We start from the raw sequence: 21,214 nt of genomic DNA, 5'->3' as shown, positions 1-21,214 counted from the left end.
CTGACCACCTTGGACTTGAAGAGGAGGCTTGCTGTGGGCGTCCAGTGCCCACCCCAGGTTAAATTCCCACCAGAGCATCCCAGCCCCCAATCCTCAGCACTGGGCCTGTTGACCCTAGCGAGGCCAAGCCAGGCCCAGCGCCAGGCAGTGCTCGAGACGGGCCTCACCAGGGGTGACCCAAGGACACTGGGCCAGCCTGGAAGCTGCTGAGGTGGGAGTGGTGAGGGCTGGGCGATCTGGAGCACATCAAGAAAGCTGAGCCCAAAAAGAACCAGAACAAGGTCTGATGAGGGTTTGGAACCATTTGGGGTTCTCTAGGAAATGGATTAAACCAAAGTGGACCCGCTCCCAGGCTCACACCACCCCAGCCTCTCCTCCAGGGTCGAACCCTGACCACAGGAATTTATCCCTTGACTGGGAGTCCCCGGGATCAAAATTTGGAGCTTCCAAAACATTGTTTTTTTCCTTTGGCTATTTTCAGTGTCTGCCCAGAGCTGAGGCTCAGTATCATACATTTACTCTAGTTGAGAAATTAAGTTTCAGGATTCCAATTTCATAATATAAACCATTGCCCGTTTTTCTCCTTTCTGTAAATCTACCATTCTGAAAAGGGTGTTGACTTAATTTGACAATTAACAGTAATTCAGGTCTGCTTTGTAAATATCCTTATGTCTCCTGCCAAATCCCACAAAAGCTCGTTGCCTTTTTTGTGGGATTGGAACAAGAAAAAGATGCACAGAGAAAACATTTCTGTGTATGTTGCACATCTTGTTATTGCTTAATGGCCCTTGAGTTTTTTGATGTCCTTGTAAGGATTAATACAGAAAATAAGGCAATCCTCCTTGAAAAACGTGTAAGTTTTCTTCGTCAGATAAGAGAGTTATGTAACCCAACATGTTTTCGCTTTTTGCCTTGGCTTCCAGGAAGCTCAGAGTTAAATGTAATGATCAGTCTTATCATTGTCAGTCCTGATGACCTCCCGTTCTTTTACCATTGTCTTTTCAATCTTCTTGTTTTATTATTTTGTGTGTTGGTGTGTGTTTTCTAATTCTAAACTCCAGTTCTCTTACGAAAGCTGGAAAGTCTGCTTCTGGGACTTATCCAATGGAAAGTTATCAATAAAAAATGATCCCCAAAGCAGGAGTTCATGTGGGACTCCTTAAAATTTGAGGGTGGGATGAAATGATTCAAGGATATTGTGCAGAGGTTGACAGCAACTGCCTACAAAGCAGGGTGAGAAAACCTGTTCTACCTCTTCGTCCCAGCTCAAGCCTGGGCTGAGGTGTTGCCACGCTGTCTCCTATATGGCAGGAGAGACGTCACTGTTCACCTTGAGAGAGTGTTGTTTTTATTTGGTTTATGAGACAACAGGCTTGAGAACAGCTCCGGTAAAATATGGTTGTTACGTAGGTAGCCGTGGCCACAGAACACCCAGATCTGGATTCCTGTGTGGATTCTGCCACTGACTTGAGAAAGTCACTGAACTTCTCTGGGCTTTAAATGGCCTCTTCATCAGGAAGGTTGGGGGCGGGACCGGGGGGGGGGAATGGCAGGTGAGAAGGGTGACGTGGAATTAGGTATTTATCCAGCCTCTAAATGAGGGACGGTTTTTACATTTAAAAACCAGGGAAGTTACAAAGGAAGAAATGTTACAAAGGAAGTATATAAAAATGTCAACGTTTGTATGTTAGAAAAAAAAAATACAACTACTAGCAGAAAAAAGGACAAAGGAACAATTTTAATAATAATCAAAGAAATGCATAATAAGCCAATAACACAGATCCACTTATTTTAATCAAAGAAATAAGAAAAACAATTTCTTTTAATGCACAGTGCTGGCAGCAACTGAAACTGACTTTCTCAACAGTGCTCACAGGGGAAATTAATCTGGCCCTTTTAGAAAGCCATTTGGAGAGCTGTGTGGAGAGTTTTCAGAGTGTTTGTAACTTTGGCCCAGAAATTGTACTTCTGGCGCTCTGTGCTATGAAAATAACCCACAGAATGGGAGAAACTCCTTGCAGAGCGATGTTCGTGATGAGACTGTATTCTTTAAAATGGAATCAGTATAAATATCTGATAGCACAGGTAACAGGAAACGGAATCTGACATCTTTTTAAAATTAGTGCTTCTGATGACTGTAGAACGTGGCAAACACTTGGTAAAGGAAGATATACAATAGTAGGTACACAATAATTACTGCCGTTTATATGTCTGAGATGGTAGTTTTATTTTTATATATGAGAATTGAAGAGAATTCAAGAAAATGCAACAGCGGCTGTGCTAGCAAGAAAACGTTTTCTCCTCTTTCTGGAACCTCTGTTTTTCAAAATCGTGATGTCCTGTTACTTTTTTATGATGAAAAAAGGCATAGCTTTCTTTCTGTTTTTTGTGGTACGCGGGCCTCTCACTGTTGTGGCCTCTCCCATTGCGGAGCACAGGCTCCGGACGCGCAGGCTCAGCGGCCATGGCTCACGGGCCCAGCCGCTCCGCGGCGTGTGGGATCTTCCCGGACCGGGGCACGAACCCGTGTTCCCTGCATCGGCAGGCAGACAGACTCTCAACCGCTGCGCCACCGCTGCGCCCAAGGCATAGCTTTTTACTTTAAAGGAACATAAAAGAAAACAAAGCGATGGGTTAGATGTGTGCTTCCCAGGTTTTTTCAATTCAGAGCAGTGAAATTAAGGAAAAAAACAGAGATGGGGGTCCAAGAGAAGATGACTATATTTTAAATTTTGCCAGGTTAAGGACATCTAAAAATAATATCTCCTATCAATGTAATTTAATAATTAATAATGTAATAAAGGAAAGGCCATTTTATTTTTTAAATTTTATTGGAGGAAAGGCCATTTTTAAAACCAAAAAGTAGGACGGACAAATTTTGCTATCATGTCCTTATTTCCTCCTTTGGCTGAGGACCTGTGGACCCCTTGATGGCCGGCTCTGGCTCTTGGGTCAGATTTGGGGCCCTTCACCCTAGATGAACCAGGCCCCAGCTCTGATCCCCCAGCTACAACTGCCCTAAAGGCTGCCCCCGGGCCTCAGGGGCAGTGGCCCCCACCCGGCAGCAGCTGAGGTCTTGGTGCCATTTCCGGAATTTCAGAGGGCAGTGCTGGTTGGAAACTTCAGTTGGCAGTTATCTATACCTGGGATTAATAGAAACTAAGGCCCACTGGTTCCAAATACAGCACTCCTGATGGAGGACACCCGGCGAGGATGCGATCCCTGCTCTGGCAGACAAAACGCAGAGTTTCTCAGCTCCCCTTCTCTGCACCGTGGTTGTCTGTCTATGAAATGCACAGACAAATTGGGTAAAAATCATTTCCCCCTGGAATGTGGATAGCCCCACACCCTTTCCCTGGTGCCTGGAGAAGGAGAAGCCTCGCAGAGATACAGTGGGATCTCTACCATCTGGACAACACCCGCCCAGGAAAAGTTAGGGAGGGTCACCTGGGAACATCGCCCTGTTCCCTCTGAGCGTCTGGTGGTTTGTGGATGAAGGGGAGCCGATGGTGAAGGGCAGGCACTTACCCTGCCTTCCAGGAGGCCAAGGCCTCCCATGGAAGGGAGTCCAGATTTATCTTCTCCATAAAACCACCTGTGTCCTCCCCATGAAGTCTGTGATTCTTGAACCTAGCCATGCCTCTGAACCAGGCACCAGGGGTGCTTTTCCTAAGCACAAAGACTGAGATTCTAAGGTCAGGAGTGAGGTCTGGCATTTAAAAAATATGTCTGCGGGTGATTCCAGTACCTAACAGACTTGAGGACAGCCACCTAAAGGTCTCGGTGAATGTTCACAGGGGTCTGGTAGGTGTATGAATGAGGCCACAGTTGGGGCTTTTATTTATTCATTTAATAATGTCACTGAGTACATTTTGCTCCATCCCAACCCGGTGGACACTCGCCTCCGAGTTTTAGGCCTCCAAGGTGCTCTCTGAGGGGGCCTCCATAACGCAATCCTCACGTAAAGGGAAGAGCTGCCTCCTGACGGATCCGTTTTGTAAACCCAGTGCTGTAAGGTGGGGTCCACCTCCAGCCACTCACAGCTCTGGAATGCTTCCCGGGAGGTGTGAGTGAGCCCTGTCCTCCTCTCCCCGGCCTGCAGCCAGACATGTTTGTGCGGGGCAGGTGCATCTGAGTGTGGTGTGTCACTCATCCTTTTTTCTGGCTGTCAAAGGTGCAGATAATTAATAAGAAGCTGGATCTTAGCAACGTCCAGTCCAAGTGTGGCTCAAAGGATAATATCAAACACGTGCCAGGAGGCGGCAGTGTGAGTACTGTCACACGATCCCTGCGCCGAGCTGCGGTTCCGGGTTTGAGAAGTGGCATGAGTTTGTACTTGCATATTGCATAGAATAAACCATTCTCAGGCTCGGAGTCTATCCGGGTCCCCAGGTAAATGTAGCTCAGGCTCCCCACACCCGTGCCTACCGTTCCGGGAGGGGCGCCCCAGAGCTGCATGGGTGGAACGGGGAAAGTGACTGGTCCTCTCTCCGACCTGTTCCTGGTGGCTGGGTCCTCACAGCATAAGCCCCATCTTCACCCCCGCTCGCTGGGAGCCCCACAGCTCGTTTGAGTTTGGGCTGAAGGTGGCAGCACCTGACTGCTCCGTCACCTGGTCAGGTTCACTTTAAGGGGCTCCACTGGGGACAGCTGGCCCGCTTGTTCTGACGAGCCGACACAAAGGTCTTTACCATCCTACGTCAGAGCAAGCAGAGGCCGGGCTCTGCTCGCCTTTGACTTCTGCATTTGCGAGGGATGAGCTGATTCTTAAGCCTCTCGGCTCCTGTTTGAAAACAGCTCCACCCCCGGCAGAAGCTCCAGATGCGAAAGAGCCCAACAGAAATGCACCAGGGACCTGCCCGCAGCCGAGGGCGGACAGAAACGCTGCTTTGAGCCCTTTTAGATCTGGCCTCCTCCAGGTGTCCCTGCGGACTCCCTGCATCCCCAGCGGATGTGTCCCTGAGATTTGGGCCTGGCATCCTCATTCTCGCCTGCCCACTTGGCCGGCTCTGCTGTTATCCTCCAAGTTCACAGACAAATGGGGGCAAACTCGGCAACCTGAGGCTCGGCCCCCCTTCTCCGCGGCCTCCCTCGCTCCCCCAGCCTTCTTGGTCAGCTGTAGGCAAATGTTTATAAACACGTCGGGGAACGGGATGTTCGAGACCCTTTGAGGTCCACCCGTGGGGAGGAGGATGGTTTCTGAGAGCAGGCATCTGGCCTCTGGCTGGCAGTGCCGGTGTGACAGTGGGAGAGACCTCCCTCTCTCTCCAGAAAGTGCCCAGCCTGGGCCCGCATATCTGCGTCCAGACCTGGGGGTTTATTCTTGCAATGCGCTGCTGCCTCCTGCCCTGAGCGCCGGTCCTGGCTCTGCCACTGACGAGGCTGCTGCATGGCGCTTCACTCACGCTTCCTCACCAGTGTCTGCTCAGTATCTCCGCTGTGCCCCCGGTCCCTGCTCTCCTGTCCCACTGCCACCTCGTCTTCCGCCAAGAGAAGGGCTGGGGACCACCCCAGGCTGTGATCGTGGGCTCCCAGTGACATTGCTGTTTTAGCTTTGACTCGGGCTCTCTGGCTTCCCTGCAGACGGCAGGCTCTGGCCAGAGAAGGAAAGACATGTGCTTTCCGGTTTAACTCGCGTCTGGTGTGTCTGGTCAGCTGGTGGGAGCTTGTGCTGCTGGGGCCGAGGGGTGGGGTCCAGTGGCTGCAGTCAGCGCCCCGCTCCTTCAGGCGGAAGGTGGGGGCAGGGGGTACATTCCCTCTGCGGCTGGCGGTGCCCAGGACATCAGGGGACTTCCTCAGGGGCACCTCCCCTCCCCCTGCACTCTGCCAGCTGGTGGCCGAGCCTGTGACCATGGCAGAGTGCCACAGGATGGCCCGGGCTGGCCCCGAGCGCGGTCCGTGGCCTGTGGCCCCTGCAGTAGGAGCCGCCACAGAGAGCTCTTCTCCTGGTGAAAGGTTGGGGGGTGACAAGCCCCAGCACAATGTCAGCCTCGGGCGTTTTGGGGACAGTGGACCCTTGGCCTGGGCTCTGCCTCTGTTTGCTCCCTGCCCCTCTTCTCCTCAGCTGGGGAGGTGACTCCCCAGCAGGCAGGCTTTGTTGCTTCTCCTAGGGATTCTCCCTGCCTCCTGGCCGGCTCTGGGATGCACTCCAGAGCCTGGCTTCCTCCCTCCCCCTCCCTGGCCTCCAGTCTGCCTGACCCCCTCTCCCTCCCCTCCCCCATTCCTTTCCCCTCCTCTCCCTTCCCTCCATTCCTTTCCCCTCCCCTCCCCTCTCCCTCCCCATTCCTTTCCCTTCCCCCATTCCTTTCCCTCCCCCCATTCCTTTCCCTCCCCATTCCTTCCCCCTCCCCCATTCCTTTCCCCTCCCTTTTCCCTCCCCATTCCTTTCCCTCCCCATTCCTTTCCCTCCCCATTCCTTTCCCTCCCCATTCCTTCCTCTCCCCCATTCCTTTCCCCTCCCCATTCCTTTACCCTCCCCATTCCTTTCCCCTCCCTGCCAATCCAGGCTCTCCCTTCTTCACAGCTCCACCCTCCCTTCTCCCCCACTGGTTACTGCATCCAGGCTGAAGGGAAGAGAAGGAAGCCTGTACACAGGAGCCTTGACTTTCATCTCCCTCATAAAGGGAAGGAAGGGGGAGTTCCCATAGCCCTGCCCCACCCCTTCCCATCATGCTCAGAATCCATGTTAACTCACCAACGCCCACAGGTGTGGGCTCTCCACACCTCCCTCCGTGCACCCACGCACCCACGCACACAGGCCACGTCCACCTGTCAGCCTGAATCAACTCCATCAGTAATCGGCAGACGCCAGCATGATTTTGATTAGCGTAATTTGGGATTGTCCCAGATGATTTAGACCTAAGTAAAAACTCCTTTTTTTCTGATGTCCCTGTTAACCCCGTTCTCAGGCACGAGGCCGTCTCTCTCCTGGGTGACTCCAGGGCAGGGAGCAGGGGCCGACTGGTTCCACGGCAACGGGCCTCCTGTACCCTCAGGTGACCTTACATGAGGGAAGTGTCACCCAGGGACCATCAGGGACCCCTCACAGCCATGGCTTTGTAGAGGCTTCCTCTAGGAGACCCCTCTGCTAATGCTGGGTCCCCGTGGGTTTCCCCTCCGGGGCGCTGAGATCAGCAGGGGGCGGGGGGGGGGGGCGGTGGCTGTGTGGCCTGGCCACGTGCCGGACCCTCAGGCCGGCTCTGAGCCCTGAGGCCCTTATGCCTCCCCTGTGCATCTGCTGAACCTGCCTGAGACACTAAACTTGCGATTTCTGCTGTGCCGCCTGCCCACCCTGCTGGTGTTGCTTTGCTCCTTTCTGTAAAGAACCGAAATGTCCAGGACACTGTGTGCCCTGGGGCGGGGTGTGGGGGGGGTTGCGGGGGACAGCTGGTGCTCTTACTGGGTTGTAGGACTGCTCTGGGGCCCTCTCGTTGGCCATCACTGCTCTGTTGTGGGCTGCTGGGTTTGTGAAGCTTCTCCTGGGAGGAATGCTGCTAACAGCCCCACACCGCCCTCCGCTCTCAGAGGCCCAGCAGATATGGCTCTCTTGCTTTCCCAAGATTTTTCAAATGCTGCACAAACAGCTCATATTGATCCCTTCTTTCTTTCTGTTTTCACTGAACGTGATCTGTGGATTTCATGTCAGGAAAGAGAATAACTTTATCTCGTGTGTAAGTGTTTGCTAAACCAAAGGTGTAGGCCCTGCACAATGGGGAAGTAGCCCTGTTTTTCCCTGAGGGTCCTTGTCCTGTGGAATTGAAGCCCACTCCATTTGTTTTGTGAAGACCCAGCTCCCCTGGGGCAAGGTTGGCAGAATTCCAACACATTTTCCCGCCCGACTAGGGTGTTTTCCTCGTGGCAGACAGGAAAACACCGAGCAGGGCCTGGACTTAGCTGCTTTTCATTGCGTTATGCCCCCAATAAAATAATCCTATTTCACTGTCCCTCTCATTCTCTCTCCTGCAGGTGCAAATAGTCTACAAACCAGTGGATCTGAGCAAGGTGACCTCCAAGTGTGGCTCATTAGGCAACATCCATCATAAGCCAGGTAGCCAGCCCTTGCAGAAGGCAAGGACGGGGCGGGGAGGCCTGAGGGGTGGGACAGGATGGGGTGGTGCCTTCTCCGGAAGTGGTTGGGAAGGACTGATGGGATGGGCCATCAAGGAGAGTGTTAAGGGTGGGACTTGCTGCGGCCTGGGAGGCGTGGCTTCGTGTGTTGTTCCTGAGCAGGGCCAGGCTGGCCAAGACGAGATAAGGAGGGAGGGCAGATGATGGTCTAAATCCTAACCCGCAGTTCTCCAAGCAGGCTGCACACGGGGTATGTAGAGCTGGGAAAGGGCCTGATCCGGCCCCCAAAGCGTGGCTAATGTGGATGTCCCAGTTTGGTCCTCAGCCAGCGTGAGGAGCATTTCACCAGTTGCCCCAGCTACAACATGGGACGCTGGGCTGTTGCCATGCTCTCACTGTCATTTCATTTCAGCAGAAAATGATGCTGTTGGAACTCCCCATGCTAACCCTTTTCCTCTTCATCTCATGCCGTATAGAGATCAGTGCTATCTATAGATCTTTCTGAGACAGTGGAAATGTTCTATACCTGTGCGGTTCAGTATGGTAGCCACTAATGACATGTGACTGTTGAGCATTTGAAATGTGGCTGGTGTAGCTGAGGAACTGAACGAATTTTATTTAATTAAATTTGGGGAATTCCCTGGCAGTCCAGTGGTTAGGCCTTGGCGCGTTCAGTGCCGGGCGGGCCTGGGTTGGATCCCTGGTCGGGGAACTAGGATCCCACAAGCCGCACCTGCGTGGCCAAAAAGATAAAATTCAATTAAAATTTAAAAATAAATAAATACAATTTAAGTAGCTACAGGTGGCTAGTGGCTACCATCTTGGAGAGCTAACTTCCACCTGAAAGGCCAGAGCAGGGCTTTCTGCTTTAGGCCCTGTTCAGGGCTGAGGTCGTTACTTGAACTGTGACTGCAGGAAGAGAAGGTTGTCAGAAACGTAGTCCAGAAGGTGTGTCATTACTTCCTGCCTCCCTTGGACATCTTGTGGGAGTTCAGTCTCTCCCAGTGAAAACTATGCCTCTCCTGAGGCTACCATCCTACCACACTGGGAACAGCTTTTTTTTTTTCTTAAATAAAGTATGGACATCTTTTTAAAAATTATTTATTTTTGGCCGTGTTGGACCTTTGTTGCTGCGCACGGACCTTCTCTAGTTGCAGAGAGCGGGGTCTACTCTTCGTCGTGGTGCGCGGGCTTCTCATTGCGGTGGCTTCTCTTATTGCAGAGCACAGGCTCTAGAGCGCAGGCTCAGTAGTTGTGGCGCACGGGCTTAGTTGCTCCGCGGCATGCGGGATCTTCGCGGACCGGGGCTCGAACCCATCCATGTCCCCTGCCTTGGCAGGCAGATTCTTAACCTCTATGCCACCAGGGGAGTCCCAAGGGAGCAGCTTTCTTAAGTGGCTTTATCCTTCCAAAGAAAGTAACGTAGTTCGTCTCTTCCTCAGGCCGTATCTCCCCACACTTGGGCATGGCATCAAGTGTCTGAGGAGGGAGAAAGGGTCAGGGCCCTTCCTTATTAAGGATGCATTTTGCCATTTAGTTTAATTCTGAGGTCTTATAGGGCTGTAGCTTATAGGATGTTGGCATAGAAAGACTTGACTCTTTGGAAGCCAGCTAATTTAGAATAATTTCTTGCGAACTGAGCTGTCATCTACCTTTGCATCATCTGAGGAGGAAGAGTTTGCTGAGTAAATATTTGATGTGCACCCTGATTAGAGAGAGAAAGCAAACTGCTTTCAAGCCCTTTGGAAGGACCTACTTGCTCCAAACCACGCTCTAAATAAAAGCTGGTCTTAGCTCCCCCTCAAGGTTGGCGTCTGCATGGAATCACTCACTTGCTTAGTCCTCCCTCAAGGCTTGGTGCCCTTGTGTGTATTGTGTTCCAGGAGGTGGCCAGGTGGAAGTCAAGTCTGAGAAGCTGGACTTCAAGGAGAGAGTCCAGTCCAAGATCGGGTCCCTGGATAACATCACCCACGTCCCTGGCGGAGGGCATAAAAAGGTAAAGGGGCAGGGCGGGGAGGAGGCTATACCAGAGTCAGGTGGACAAGGCGGGTCCAGTTTCCCACGGCAGGAGAGCTGAGGGTCCTGTATTGACTGGCTTGACATGGATCCTCAGCTACCACCAGGCCTGCGGGGCTCCACCTGGGCTGCCCTTTGATGTCCCCTGGGAGCTTTAACACACTTGATGCCAGGCCCCACCAGGGAGATCCTAATTGGTCTCAGGTGCCATCTGGGCCTTGGAGTGGAGCTTTTAAAGCCCCCCAGGTGACTCTTTAGTGCAGTTAAAGGTGAGAGCCATTGCCCTAGGCCCTGTGGTGGGCAAGCATCCCCAAAAGGAAGTAGCCATCACCAAAGCGAGCCACGGGAACGTAACCTAACTTTCTAAATGGGTCACTAGGCAGTTAGAGGAAATCAGTGATGCTGGAATCCAGATTTCAGCAAAGCCTCTGTAAGTGTCCACGGGGAGGCTGCTAGACCAAGGACCTCAGCGTTCCCTGCAGTTTCTAGAGGCCCTGGGCCTGGCTCTGGGTGTCTGTGTGCAGTGGGGGCCGGGGGACACCGGTGTCTCCCTCTGGGCCCATTGCAGAATGCCGTCTTGTGGCTGCACTTTTTCTCTTCTGCATAAATACAGCAAAGTGCCCTCTGGGGTTTCCTGCCCACGCCCGCCCTGAAGTTCTGCAAGTGGCCTCTCAGCAGCTGACTGAGGAGTGGTGAAGGGAGAAGGGATGTCCGAGAACGGGTGTGGCAACTGAAACCCAACGCAGCAGTGAGCAGTGGCGCAGCCCAAGGGGGCCCCGCTGGTCAAAAGTGGCGGCCGGGCCTTGCTTGGAGGCTGCCAGGGTCCCCACGGCAGTCACCGCCTCCTCCTCTGGTTCTGAACAGACACACCCCACCTTTGCAGTGAAAGCCCGACAGCATAGTTTTGCAGAAGCCTTTGCTGGTGTGTTCTTAAATCACAGGTTGCAAACTGAGACCTCGGGGCCGACCTGACCCGTGATGGAAGCGTCCGAAGGTGGTGGGGGGGGGGGGGACGGGGTCCTGGCTCCCCACAGGGCTCCCTGACCATCAGGCTTCCACATACTGGGCTTCCCCAGGTGCAGGACTACTTCTCAGTGCCGCCTGGGTCTCTATTAAAAGTGAGACCCAGGGAAATGAGAAGGTTTTCTGCAAAAGGCCGGCTTATTTCCATCGCAGCCCTCAGCCTGTTTAATACAGGGCGTCCCTGCCCTGGGGAGCTTTAAAGAGATCACGTCCCACCCCCGGAGAGTCTGAATATATTGTATATGGAATGAGTCTGGGTAGGCCTGGGCGTTGGTGATTCCCAGTTGAAGGAAGGCCTCTACCCCTGACTCTGGAAGCTTCTGTGTCCTGGGAAAAGCTCTGGGCTTGACTGCTTGGAGGCGTGACCCGGGCAAGATCTGCAAGCCATCTCAGCGTCAGGTTCCCCTTCGGCAAAGCGGATGGAAACATTCCCGTCCCAGGGTGGTTGTGAGGCCCGGATGAGGCGGTGTTCAAGAGGATGCCTGGAGCTTTGTCGTCATCAAAGAACATGAGTTAGAGCCAAATCCGAGTCAGAACTTCTCCTGTTTTAACTCATCTCTGTGATGCCTCAGAAAGGGTGGGCTCTGCCCTGCCCACTGCCCAGGAGACACTGACCTGGTCCCAGAGGCTCCTCTTCTGTTCAGTCCCGTTTCCCTCTGTGATGAGCAAAAGTGCTGACAAGCAGTGGAGCACAGGACCCCTGCCACCTGAGTTCCTTTCAGTTTGGGGGATTTGGGGACATTCCCAGGATGCTGTCCCATTTTTCTTAAGAACATAAGTGTTCTTATGAAAGCTTACGTCAAAATGGCCTTTCAGTTGTAGTAATAAGGAAGAGTCGTTTTTTCAAAGTAGTAACCCAACGTGAACAAAACAAGCATATGGCTTAAATGGGAGCCTGGTTTTTCTCTACACTCAAATGCCCCTGCAATAGGCCCTCTTTACCTGGGGTCCAGGGACTCCTGAAATTGTAGGGAGAAGTTGTCATGTGCGTATGAGAGCAGACACGCGTGTGTACACATTTTCCTGGTCTCACCAGATGCTCAAGGAGGTCTTAGGACCCCAAACAGGCTGAGAATTACCGTGTTTACCACTTCAGGACTCATCAGGAGAGAATTACTATGTACTACTGGCATCGCCAGCTAATGCTTTCTGCTTCTGAGCTTCCCAGGTATCCTTTGGAGCTGAGACCTCTGGGTCAAGGATGCTCTATATTTTTTGTTTATTTTTAAATTGAAGTAGAGTTGATTTACAGTGTCGTGTTAGCTTCAGGTGTACCGCACAATGATTCGGTTATACATACATACATACGTATATTGTTTCTCAGATTCTTTTCTCTTACAGGTTATTGCAAAATATTGAGTATAGTTCCCTGTGCTATACAATAGGTCCTTGATGGTTATCTATTTTATATATAGTAGTTTGTACATGTTATTCCCAACCTCCTAATTTATCCTCCCCTCCCCTTTCCCCTTCGGTAACCAGAAGTTTGTTATCTGTGAGTCTCCGTTTTTGAAATAAGTTCTTTAATTTTTTAAATTGAAGTATAGTTGATATACAGCATTGTGCCAATCTCTGCTGTATAGCAGTGACTCAGTTATACACATACATTCTTTTTTTATATTCTTTTCCATTTTGGTTTATCACAGAATATTGAGTATAGTTCCCTGTGCTATACAGTAGAACCTTGTTGTTTATCCATCCTGTATATAATAGTTTACATCTGCCAATCCCACACTCCCAGTCCTTCCCTCCCCGACCCCCCCTCTCCCTTGGCAACCACGAGTCTGTTTTCTATGTCTTTGAGTCTGTTTCTGTTTTGTAGATAGGTTCATGTGTGCCATATTCTAGATTCCACTTATCACACATAAGTGATATCATATGGTATTTGTCTTTCTTTCTGACTTACTTCACTTAGTCTGATCATCTCCAGTTGCATCCTTGTTGCTGTGCAGTGGCATTATTTCGGTTTTTTATGGCTGAGTAGTATTCCATTGTATATACGTACCACATCCTCTTTATCCATTCCTCTGTCGATGGACATTTAGGTTGTTTCCGCGTCTTGGCTATTGTGAATAGTGCTGCTATGGACATAGGGGCGCATGTGTCTTTTTGAATTACAGTTTTGTCTGGGTATGTACCCAGGAGTGGGATTGCTGGATCACACGGCAGCTCTATTTGACTTGTAGACTTTCTGATGATGGCTGTTCTGACTGGAGTGAGTGTTAACCTCATGTGGTTTTGACTTGCATTTCTCTACTAATCGGCGTGAGCATTTTTCATGTGCCTGTTGGCCATCTGTACTTCGTCTTTGGAGAAACGTCTATATATGTCTTCTGCCTACTTTGTATTGGGTTGTTTCTCTCATGGAGTTGTACGGGCTGTTTGTGTGTTTGGGAACGATGCCCTACTTTCAAAAGGGCTTTCTTGCGCCGTGTTTCCTAGTATACCTGCCAGTGCTGCGCACAGCGGCTGCCACCTCCAGCATCAGCCACCGGCAAAGGGGAGGCGTGTGTGCGGCTCACAGCTGCACGGCAGGGGCTCTGGCCCCACCCCTGAATCTCCTCCAGCCTCTCCTTCCACACTTTCATTTGCATTTGGGCAATGTGTGTACGTCAAAATAAAATGCGCACGCCTTTTGACCTACTAGCAATTCCACTTCTGGGATACACTTACAGTACACCTGTGAAACGAGATGCCTACAAGGTTATTCGAACACAGCATCGTCTGTGAGAGCAAAAGACTGGGACAACCTAAATACCCACCCACAGGGGCGTGGATACGTTTTGGTTCATCTGCTGTGACAGGAAACCACACAGCCCTCAGCGAGCAGTGAGGGAGCTATGTACGGATGACGATGCAAGGTATTAAGTCTAAACAGCCAAGTGCGAAGCTTGTGGATATCGTTGCCTTATGTATGGTATTTTTTTTCCTCTACTCACACAGACGCATGTTTGCGTGTGTGGTGGCCTATCTCTGGAAGGGTACGCAAGAAACTCACAGTGGTCGCTGCCTCTGGAACGGGGGCCTGGGAGGCTGGCTGGCAGGTGACCAGGACCCAGCAGAAGCTTAGCCGTTGGGAAACGATGAAACTGTGGTCCCCACCACGCCTCCCTCCCACCCAAGGCCAGCAGTTGGCGGGGCCTCTCCACCTCACCCTGCCCTCTCCTCTCTTGCAGATCGAAACCCACAAGCTGACCTTCCGCGAGAACGCCAAAGCCAAGACCGACCACGGGGCGGAGATTGTGTACAAGTCGCCCGTGGTGTCGGGGGACACGTCCCCCCGGCACCTCAGCAACGTCTCCTCCACTGGCAGCATCGACATGGTGGACTCACCGCAGCTGGCCACGCTTGCCGACGAGGTGTCCGCCTCCCTGGCCAAGCAGGGTTTGTGATCAGGCCCCCGGGCGGTCAGTAATCGTGGAGAGACGAGAGTGAGAGAGTGTGGAAAAAAAAAGAATAATGATCTGGCCCTTCGCCCTCTGCCCTCCCCCAGCTGCTCCTCACAGATCGGGTAACCGGTTAATCACGTAACCTGCTTGTCGCTCACCTCTGGCTCGGGACTTCCAAATCGGTCACGGGAACGAGAGCCAAGTTCATCTTTCCAAATTGACGGGCGGGCCAATCATAATAAAATACTTTTAAAAACCTTTAAAAAGATGGCCCTACCCATAAGTTCCTTGGGCAGTTACTTTCGATTCTTTTTTTTTCCCTCCTCTGAGTGCAAGAGGGAGGAGGAGAGGCTCTGAAAGCTGCTTCTGGGGACTCTCAAGGGCCTGGGTGGGGGGGCGCCCCGTTCTGGGGGTGTCACAGAGGCAACAAGGGACTCGACACTTGGTGCGCTGGTGGAACCACAGGTGTAGGGCCACCTTTGGAGCAGGACGGGGGTGGGGGTGAGGGGGCTGGGCGGGGGTAGGGCGAGGTGAGAGGGGGGTGTGGGGCGTGAGGATGCTGGAGGAGAAGCTCAGGGAGGAGATGCTGAGGACAGCCCGAAGGCGCAGCAGGCAGGGCACAGCCTCTGCCGCCCACAGCAAACTGACCAAGTGGCCTCCGGTTCTTGGTGGCCCGGGGTCTGCTGCGGGTCGGCGTGCCACCCTCTGGAGGGAGGAGGGCTTACACCACGAAGGGCCGGGGGCGGGAGGAGAAGGAAGGTTGCGGGAGTGGCATCCTATGGGTTACTTCCTCGGAGAAGACCGAGCGCTGGCCTCTTTCTCCCTCCCCGCAGGGTGGGGGTCCTGAGCTGAGGGGCTTCCCTCTGCCCCGCGGAAACCCTGTTTTATTGAGTTCTGAAGGTTGGAACTGCAGCCACGATTTTGGCACCTCACAGACCTGGGACTTTAGGGCTAACCGGTTCTTTGTAAGGACTTGTGCCTCTTGGGGGACATCCGCCTGTTCCCAAGCCTGGGCCTCTGGCATCTCTGGAGTGTACGGGGACCTGGGAGGTGGCTCCTGAACCTCTCATCCCTCCCACGGCCACCGCAGCCACCTGTCTGCCCCACCATGCCTGTGTCTGCCGTGCGGAGCCCAGTCACTGCCTGTACCCCGCATTACGTCATGCTGTCCCGAGTTCCCAGCCTCACCCCACCCCCCTTTCTCAGTAACGGACATTGTTTAGATGGGGAGGCACCTCCTCTAAACCAAGCGGGAAAGTCAAGGAGGGTGAAGTCCGGACACGGCGGGGGGACCTGAGTCTCTCAGTCTAAGTTGTACTCATCCAGCTGGCATGTCCCTCACAATGAACCTGATGACCTTACTCGGCTCCCTGCCCCTGCCCCCATCCCAGATGGGAGCCAGGGTGGGGTTCGCAGTGACCCTGGACGTTTATGCCTTGTTTACTTGGAGAGCCTTTTCTCCCAGAAGGCCTGGTTCCCTTCCTGTGCCGAGCTGGCAGCAGGTTGGCCGTCCTGGATGCCAGAGATGGCACGGGGATGGGCAGGACCACGCTCCCTCCGTTCCTTACGTCTGCCCCAGCTTGTGACTGCCAGCCTCTCAAGAGAGCCCAGCCGCTGCTCAACCCCAAGAGCATATAATCAGCCCTCACCCCAAAAAGGGAAACATGCCCCCTCAGAAATGGTTCTTCCCCCAGTCTCAGCTGGAAGCAATGCTGTCTTGTCCTCCTGGAGCAGCTGAACATATACATAGATGTCGCCCCTCCCTCCCCATCTGCACCCTGTCGCGTTGTAGTCGGATTTGTCTGTTTATGCTTGGATTCACCAGAGTGACTATGATAGTGAAAAGAAAAAAAAAAAAGAAAAAAAAAAAAAAAGGACGCATGTATCTTGAAATGCTTGTAAAGAGATTTCTAACCTACCCCCCACGGGAGTCCTAGATGTCTCTCACCCCCCAGCTGGGACTTGGATCCAGAAGGCCAGTGTGACTCTCTTCTGCGGGGCCTCCCAATTTTTGAAAGACTTTCATCAACATCTGGGACCCAGTGGAGACCAGATGCTGCCATCTGAGAACCCTCAGCTGCAAAGAAGGCCTGAAGCACAGGAGGAGGACAGAAGCTATGGTACCCCCTCCCCACCCCCGGGGCTCCCTTCTGTCAGGCAGGGGGCAGTGTGTCTTGTGGTGAAGACGGCCCTGGAGAAGCCCCACAGCAGCCTTGAGAGAGGGTCGTACAACTAACTCCCTGCATCACGAGTGCCAGCTGGGGAAAGGTCTGCAACCCACCCTCCAGCCCGGGGTCCCGCTCCAAGCTCTCCCGCAGGAAGGCTGGCCCAGGCCTCCCCACCCGGGGCCTGATGGCCACAGCAGGGGTTGGGATGCACTGCCTGCCCTGGACTGGCCCCAGGGGCCTGAGCCGCCTGACAAGGGTGACAGGTCAGGAGACAACCATTTCCAAATCCTTGGCCAGAGCCCCTGCTGACCTTGCATGAAACCCATCTCCTGCCATGGGGAAAGGGAAGCAGCCTTTGTAGAAATCTGCTGTTTGAAGAAAATCAGCAACCTCGGCTTGGTTCTGCCACTTCTGATTTGGGTACAGTTCAAGGCAACCGTACGGGGCTGGGTGGTTGGAGTCCAGGGCCAGACGCTTCATCTGCGGCCAGAGGATCACCTGGGCCCCAAACTTCCCGCAGTGCGGCTCTCCTTTGTCCGCTGGGTCCCAGCTGGTCTTGGAAGGGTTCTGAGGAAGAAAGAGGAAACTTGGTGTGAAGATCTGGTGGCTGTTAAGAGATGCAGCCCCTCATTACTGCCACCAATTCTGGCTGCATTTCTTGAACCTCTCCCTGCAGTTTCTGCACCCTGCCCTCCAGTACCTTATTCCGAGGGCCTTACTCAGCGGGCACCTCGGGAGCAGCCTAAAGATCGTGGTTTAGGGTCATCAGGTCAGTGCTGGCAGGGAGCCTGCAGAGCAGAACGCTGGCTTGGAACCGTAAAAGAGGACACGGCCCCCAGGGCTGGGCACTCCCCCACCGCCGTTTCTTCCAGGGCCGGTGTCCCTCGGGTGGGCTAGATGGGATACACTAGCCGCATGGTCGCTTCAATGAGCTCTGCATTCACTTTATCAGAAGCTCCATTTCAACTGACTTCAGTGGTGAGACCGTATCCTGTTGGCCACTGCATGTTGTGCTCCTGGTGGGGCCGTGGGGAGAGAGGAACCTGTAGGAGAGTTACCAAAGGGCAAAGGGGAGTCTTGGAGAGCAGGAGTCCAAGGCCTGGTAATACTTTTCTTCCTGATTTCAACCACGTGTGCTAGAGGTCCCTTGGGATTTCACCTTCTCACCGACAGGTGCCACAGGCTGCCAGCTAGTTCCCATCTCCTTCCCAGCCAGGTGCAGGCAGTGAGGCTTGTGGAGGAATCCGGAGATATGGTTGCTGTGACCTGCTGCCCTTCTGCGGGGCTCCCAAGCCCGCAATCATGCCTCCCGAACACGCTGGCATCCTTTCCTTTAAGCTGCTAGCACCTCCACGTCACCTTTCCCACCAGCTCCGGACACACAGCCTGTACTTCTAGTAGCTGCTAAGATCTCGTCACCCTTAAATCTCTGTCCTCCAAGGAAAGCAAAGAGGCAGGGATGAGGGCAGAGGTGGAGGTCATCAGCTTGTCCTGTCTACAGATCTGTGGCTTCAAGAGACTTCTGGTTTCTCTTCAGCTTTGAAAAGGGGTACCCTGGGCGCTGACCCAGAGTCTCACCTCCTAACGGACTTAGCCCCGTGAATCTGCAGTGTTGCGCAGGACAATTTCTGGCACTTGCAAGTCCCATGATTCCTTTGTTAATTTTGAGGGTGGGGGGAGGGACATGAAACCACCTTAGCTTAGCTTCCTGTCTGTGAATGTCCATATGGTGTATTGTGTGTTTTAACAAATGATTTACACTGTTGCTGTAAAAGTGAATTTGGAAAATAAAGTTATTACTCTGATTAAATAAGGTCTCCATGTATGGATTCAAAGGACCAGAAAATGATGTATGATTTGCAGGTCCTTTCCCAGCCTTAGAGAACTTAGCTCAGGAAATGACAATATTGTTAAAACCTGGACATCAGGATTTACCAGCTGGGTCTGGGGCCCTGAAGGTGAAAGAGCTCTCAGACTTGTTCATTTTCAGGTGATTCTCTCGTTCTGGTGCTGGCAAACCATCATGGTCCAACTCAAAGGGCAATACCCTTGTGGGTGAGCTCACAAGGCTGCACTCAGTTTGTAAGACCCAGCCCACTGTATTCAAAGCTGAGAACACTGGGGTGGCTCTAGGAACCCTTTCTACCCCTGGAAATTAGCCTAGGGGCCTGGGGCTGAGGCAGGACACTAGGCCAGTCAGCTGAATGAATGGCTAGATGCCTTCCAGGATTACAGAGCTGCTTTCCTCTCTCCTTTGAGCCTTATTATAGATTGCAGAGTGTTTGCTAGATCAAGATAGGGATACCAGGTAGCCCTTGGCAATGCTACAAAGGAAAACAGAACAGAACCCATCATATTATTGTTCCTTAATAATTAGGTCAAGGTCGTAACACTCAGGCCTTTGATTTTCCATACAGCTTCAAAATACTACTTTTCTCAGCTTTTCCTGATGTGCTTTAGCCACTGCAGGCAAAAGCTTAAGTAGAGCAGGTCTTAACTGCAACTATAGAAGCAGCAACAGGGCAGCCAAAGAGAAATGCTACCTCAGAACTCGTAGGTTTCATAGTCAGGAGAGGCAGCTGCATTGGCTGTGTCAACTTGACTGCTATGAAAAAAAAAAAAAAAAAAAAAAAAAAGGAAGTAAAGAGAGTCGCAGGCCTGCCCACTTATTCATCTTGTACAAAGAAAACCAAGCATAGCCTTCTCAGAAGAAAGCTGCTGAGAACCAGCTCAGGTTCCACGCAAAGTATATATATGTCTGCAGTGACCTCAACCCCAGAAAAGGTGATGATGGAAAGTGAAATGTCCATTAAAGAGCAATTTAGAATAGATAAAAAAAATGTCACAATGCTGGCCGGCCTCACTAGAAGAAGGAACATTAAGAGCAGTGGATCAATTACTTACATCCAACAACAACAAAAAAAAGACGATTTACGAAGACGCCCTTCCTCCTGGTGTCTCTCACCCCCGCCCCGGTGAGAACCACTCTCTCTGATGACCATCAGAGGACCCTGCCCGGTGCCCAGAAGACAGTGGGGACTTCCCAAGGTTCACAGCCAGTTGGAGGACCCAGAGAACAACTGCTCCTCAGGGAGGCTCCTCAGCCACCACCAGTACCATGTCCTGTAACAAGAAGGGCCTGGCATACAACATTCTGTAACTTTTTTTTTATTATTTTTTTCAATTTTTCCTTCCTTTTTTTTTAAGCACTAGTCTGTGCTTTGCGAACAGAATCAAGACATTAACAAAGATCAGCTTCTCTGAAGAAAAGCATTTCTATAGAACAAAGACAGCTACATGTTTCGCTGCCAATACACAGCTCAAAGCAGGAAAAGAAAATATTTACAAAATACAAGGTTTTTTTTGTTCTTTTTTCTTTTTTCTTTTTTTTTTTTTACAATGCTAAAAGGGTTATTCAGAATTTTCAACCTTATAAATAGAAGAAGCACTTTATGCATAGGGATATGGTGCATTATTGTTTTTAAAGAAACAATGACAAACCCTTTAACTTGCAAACAGAACCAAAAAAAAAAAAATCACTAATGTTGAAAATTGTGAAAAAACCCCAACCATTAAGCAGTTTGTCTACTATTTTTATACGATTACAAAATGGCAAAAAAAAAAAAAGTCCTTATTGCCCCCCTTTTTGGTGATGTGATCATAGATGAGACAGGCACAAGGTTAACCCGGGGGGGTGATGGGGAGTGATGGGAACCACAGCTAGGACCAGACAGTGTTCCACAGGCAAGGGAGCTGGAAAGAGGAAGGACCTGACAGACACTGACAGGGAACTGGACGGGGGTGGGGAAATATGACCAAATGACTCAGTGAAAACAGAATTATACAGGAGAGATGGCTGCTCATTTCCAAGACCCCCTAGAGTCTGCAGGGGAGTGGGAAGAGAGGTTAAGTAGTCCTAACCCTACCCCCACAGACCAGGTTAGGGGGGGAAAGCGTTCCAAGTGGAAGGACTGTGTGCGTGGGTGTGTGAATGGTGTGCGAGAGCAGGTGAGAGGACACGAAGGGGCAGGATGGGGACCTGAACAGCCGCAGCCAGCTTACCTCAGTTAAGGAGTCAGAACAGGGATGACCGAATGCAGAGGAAACCCAGAACAGGTCTCCAAGACCTGGGTGACAAGGGGAAGCCATTCTGTCAGCTGAGAGCTGGGTGAGAACAGCTGGAGTTCAGGCCAAGAGGTTCTGGTGGAGGTGTTCCAGCACAGACGACCAAGGGGACCCAGCCGGGAGGGCCGGAGCTGGGCTAAGCAACAGAAGGGACGGGGTACGAGCCCCGAGCACACCGCTCCCTCCCACCCTAACCGCAGGGGGCAGTGCTGAGCTGGAGGTTCCTTTCCCTCTGCCCACCTGGCTGTCCCACCCTGCCCACAGGGGCGCGCGCGAGGGGTGATCATCCAACATCGCTAAGTCCAGTGATTCAACAGTGCAGAGGATGTGCCAGGACCAGGCCAGCAGGGTCTTATCCTGAACTGTTTGCCAGCTGGAGGAAGTGCTCAGGTGTGTGACGATAAAACATGGAAACCAAAACATAAA

General features: G+C 52.0%; 1 protein-coding gene across 10 annotated transcripts in view; it reads left to right on the top strand.

Moving 5' to 3' along the window:
* Positions 1–14,498, top strand: part of MAPT (microtubule associated protein tau) — a 45,427-nt gene extending 30,929 nt beyond the window's left edge. For 6 of the 10 annotated variants that reach the window (XM_065897947.1, XM_065897945.1, XM_065897940.1 and 3 more), the window contains 4 exons: positions 4,175–4,267; positions 7,966–8,047; positions 9,951–10,063; positions 14,283–14,498. In XM_065897947.1, coding sequence (XP_065754019.1) covers positions 4,175–4,267; positions 7,966–8,047; positions 9,951–10,063; positions 14,283–14,498 — 504 coding nt within the window. The remainder of the gene's footprint in view (positions 1–4,174; positions 4,268–7,965; positions 8,048–9,950; positions 10,064–14,282) is intronic. The other 4 variants (XM_065897949.1, XM_065897948.1, XM_065897943.1 and 1 more) reach the window with 1 other exon arrangement.
* The last annotated feature ends 6,716 nt before the right edge of the window (positions 14,499–21,214 follow it).

This window comes from Phocoena phocoena, chromosome 19, assembly GCF_963924675.1.
Source record: "Phocoena phocoena chromosome 19, mPhoPho1.1, whole genome shotgun sequence".
Classification (NCBI taxonomy): domain Eukaryota; kingdom Metazoa; phylum Chordata; class Mammalia; order Artiodactyla; family Phocoenidae; genus Phocoena; species Phocoena phocoena.
Note: the sequence above shows the minus strand (reverse complement) of the source record. Positions and strands in the feature narration are given on the sequence as shown.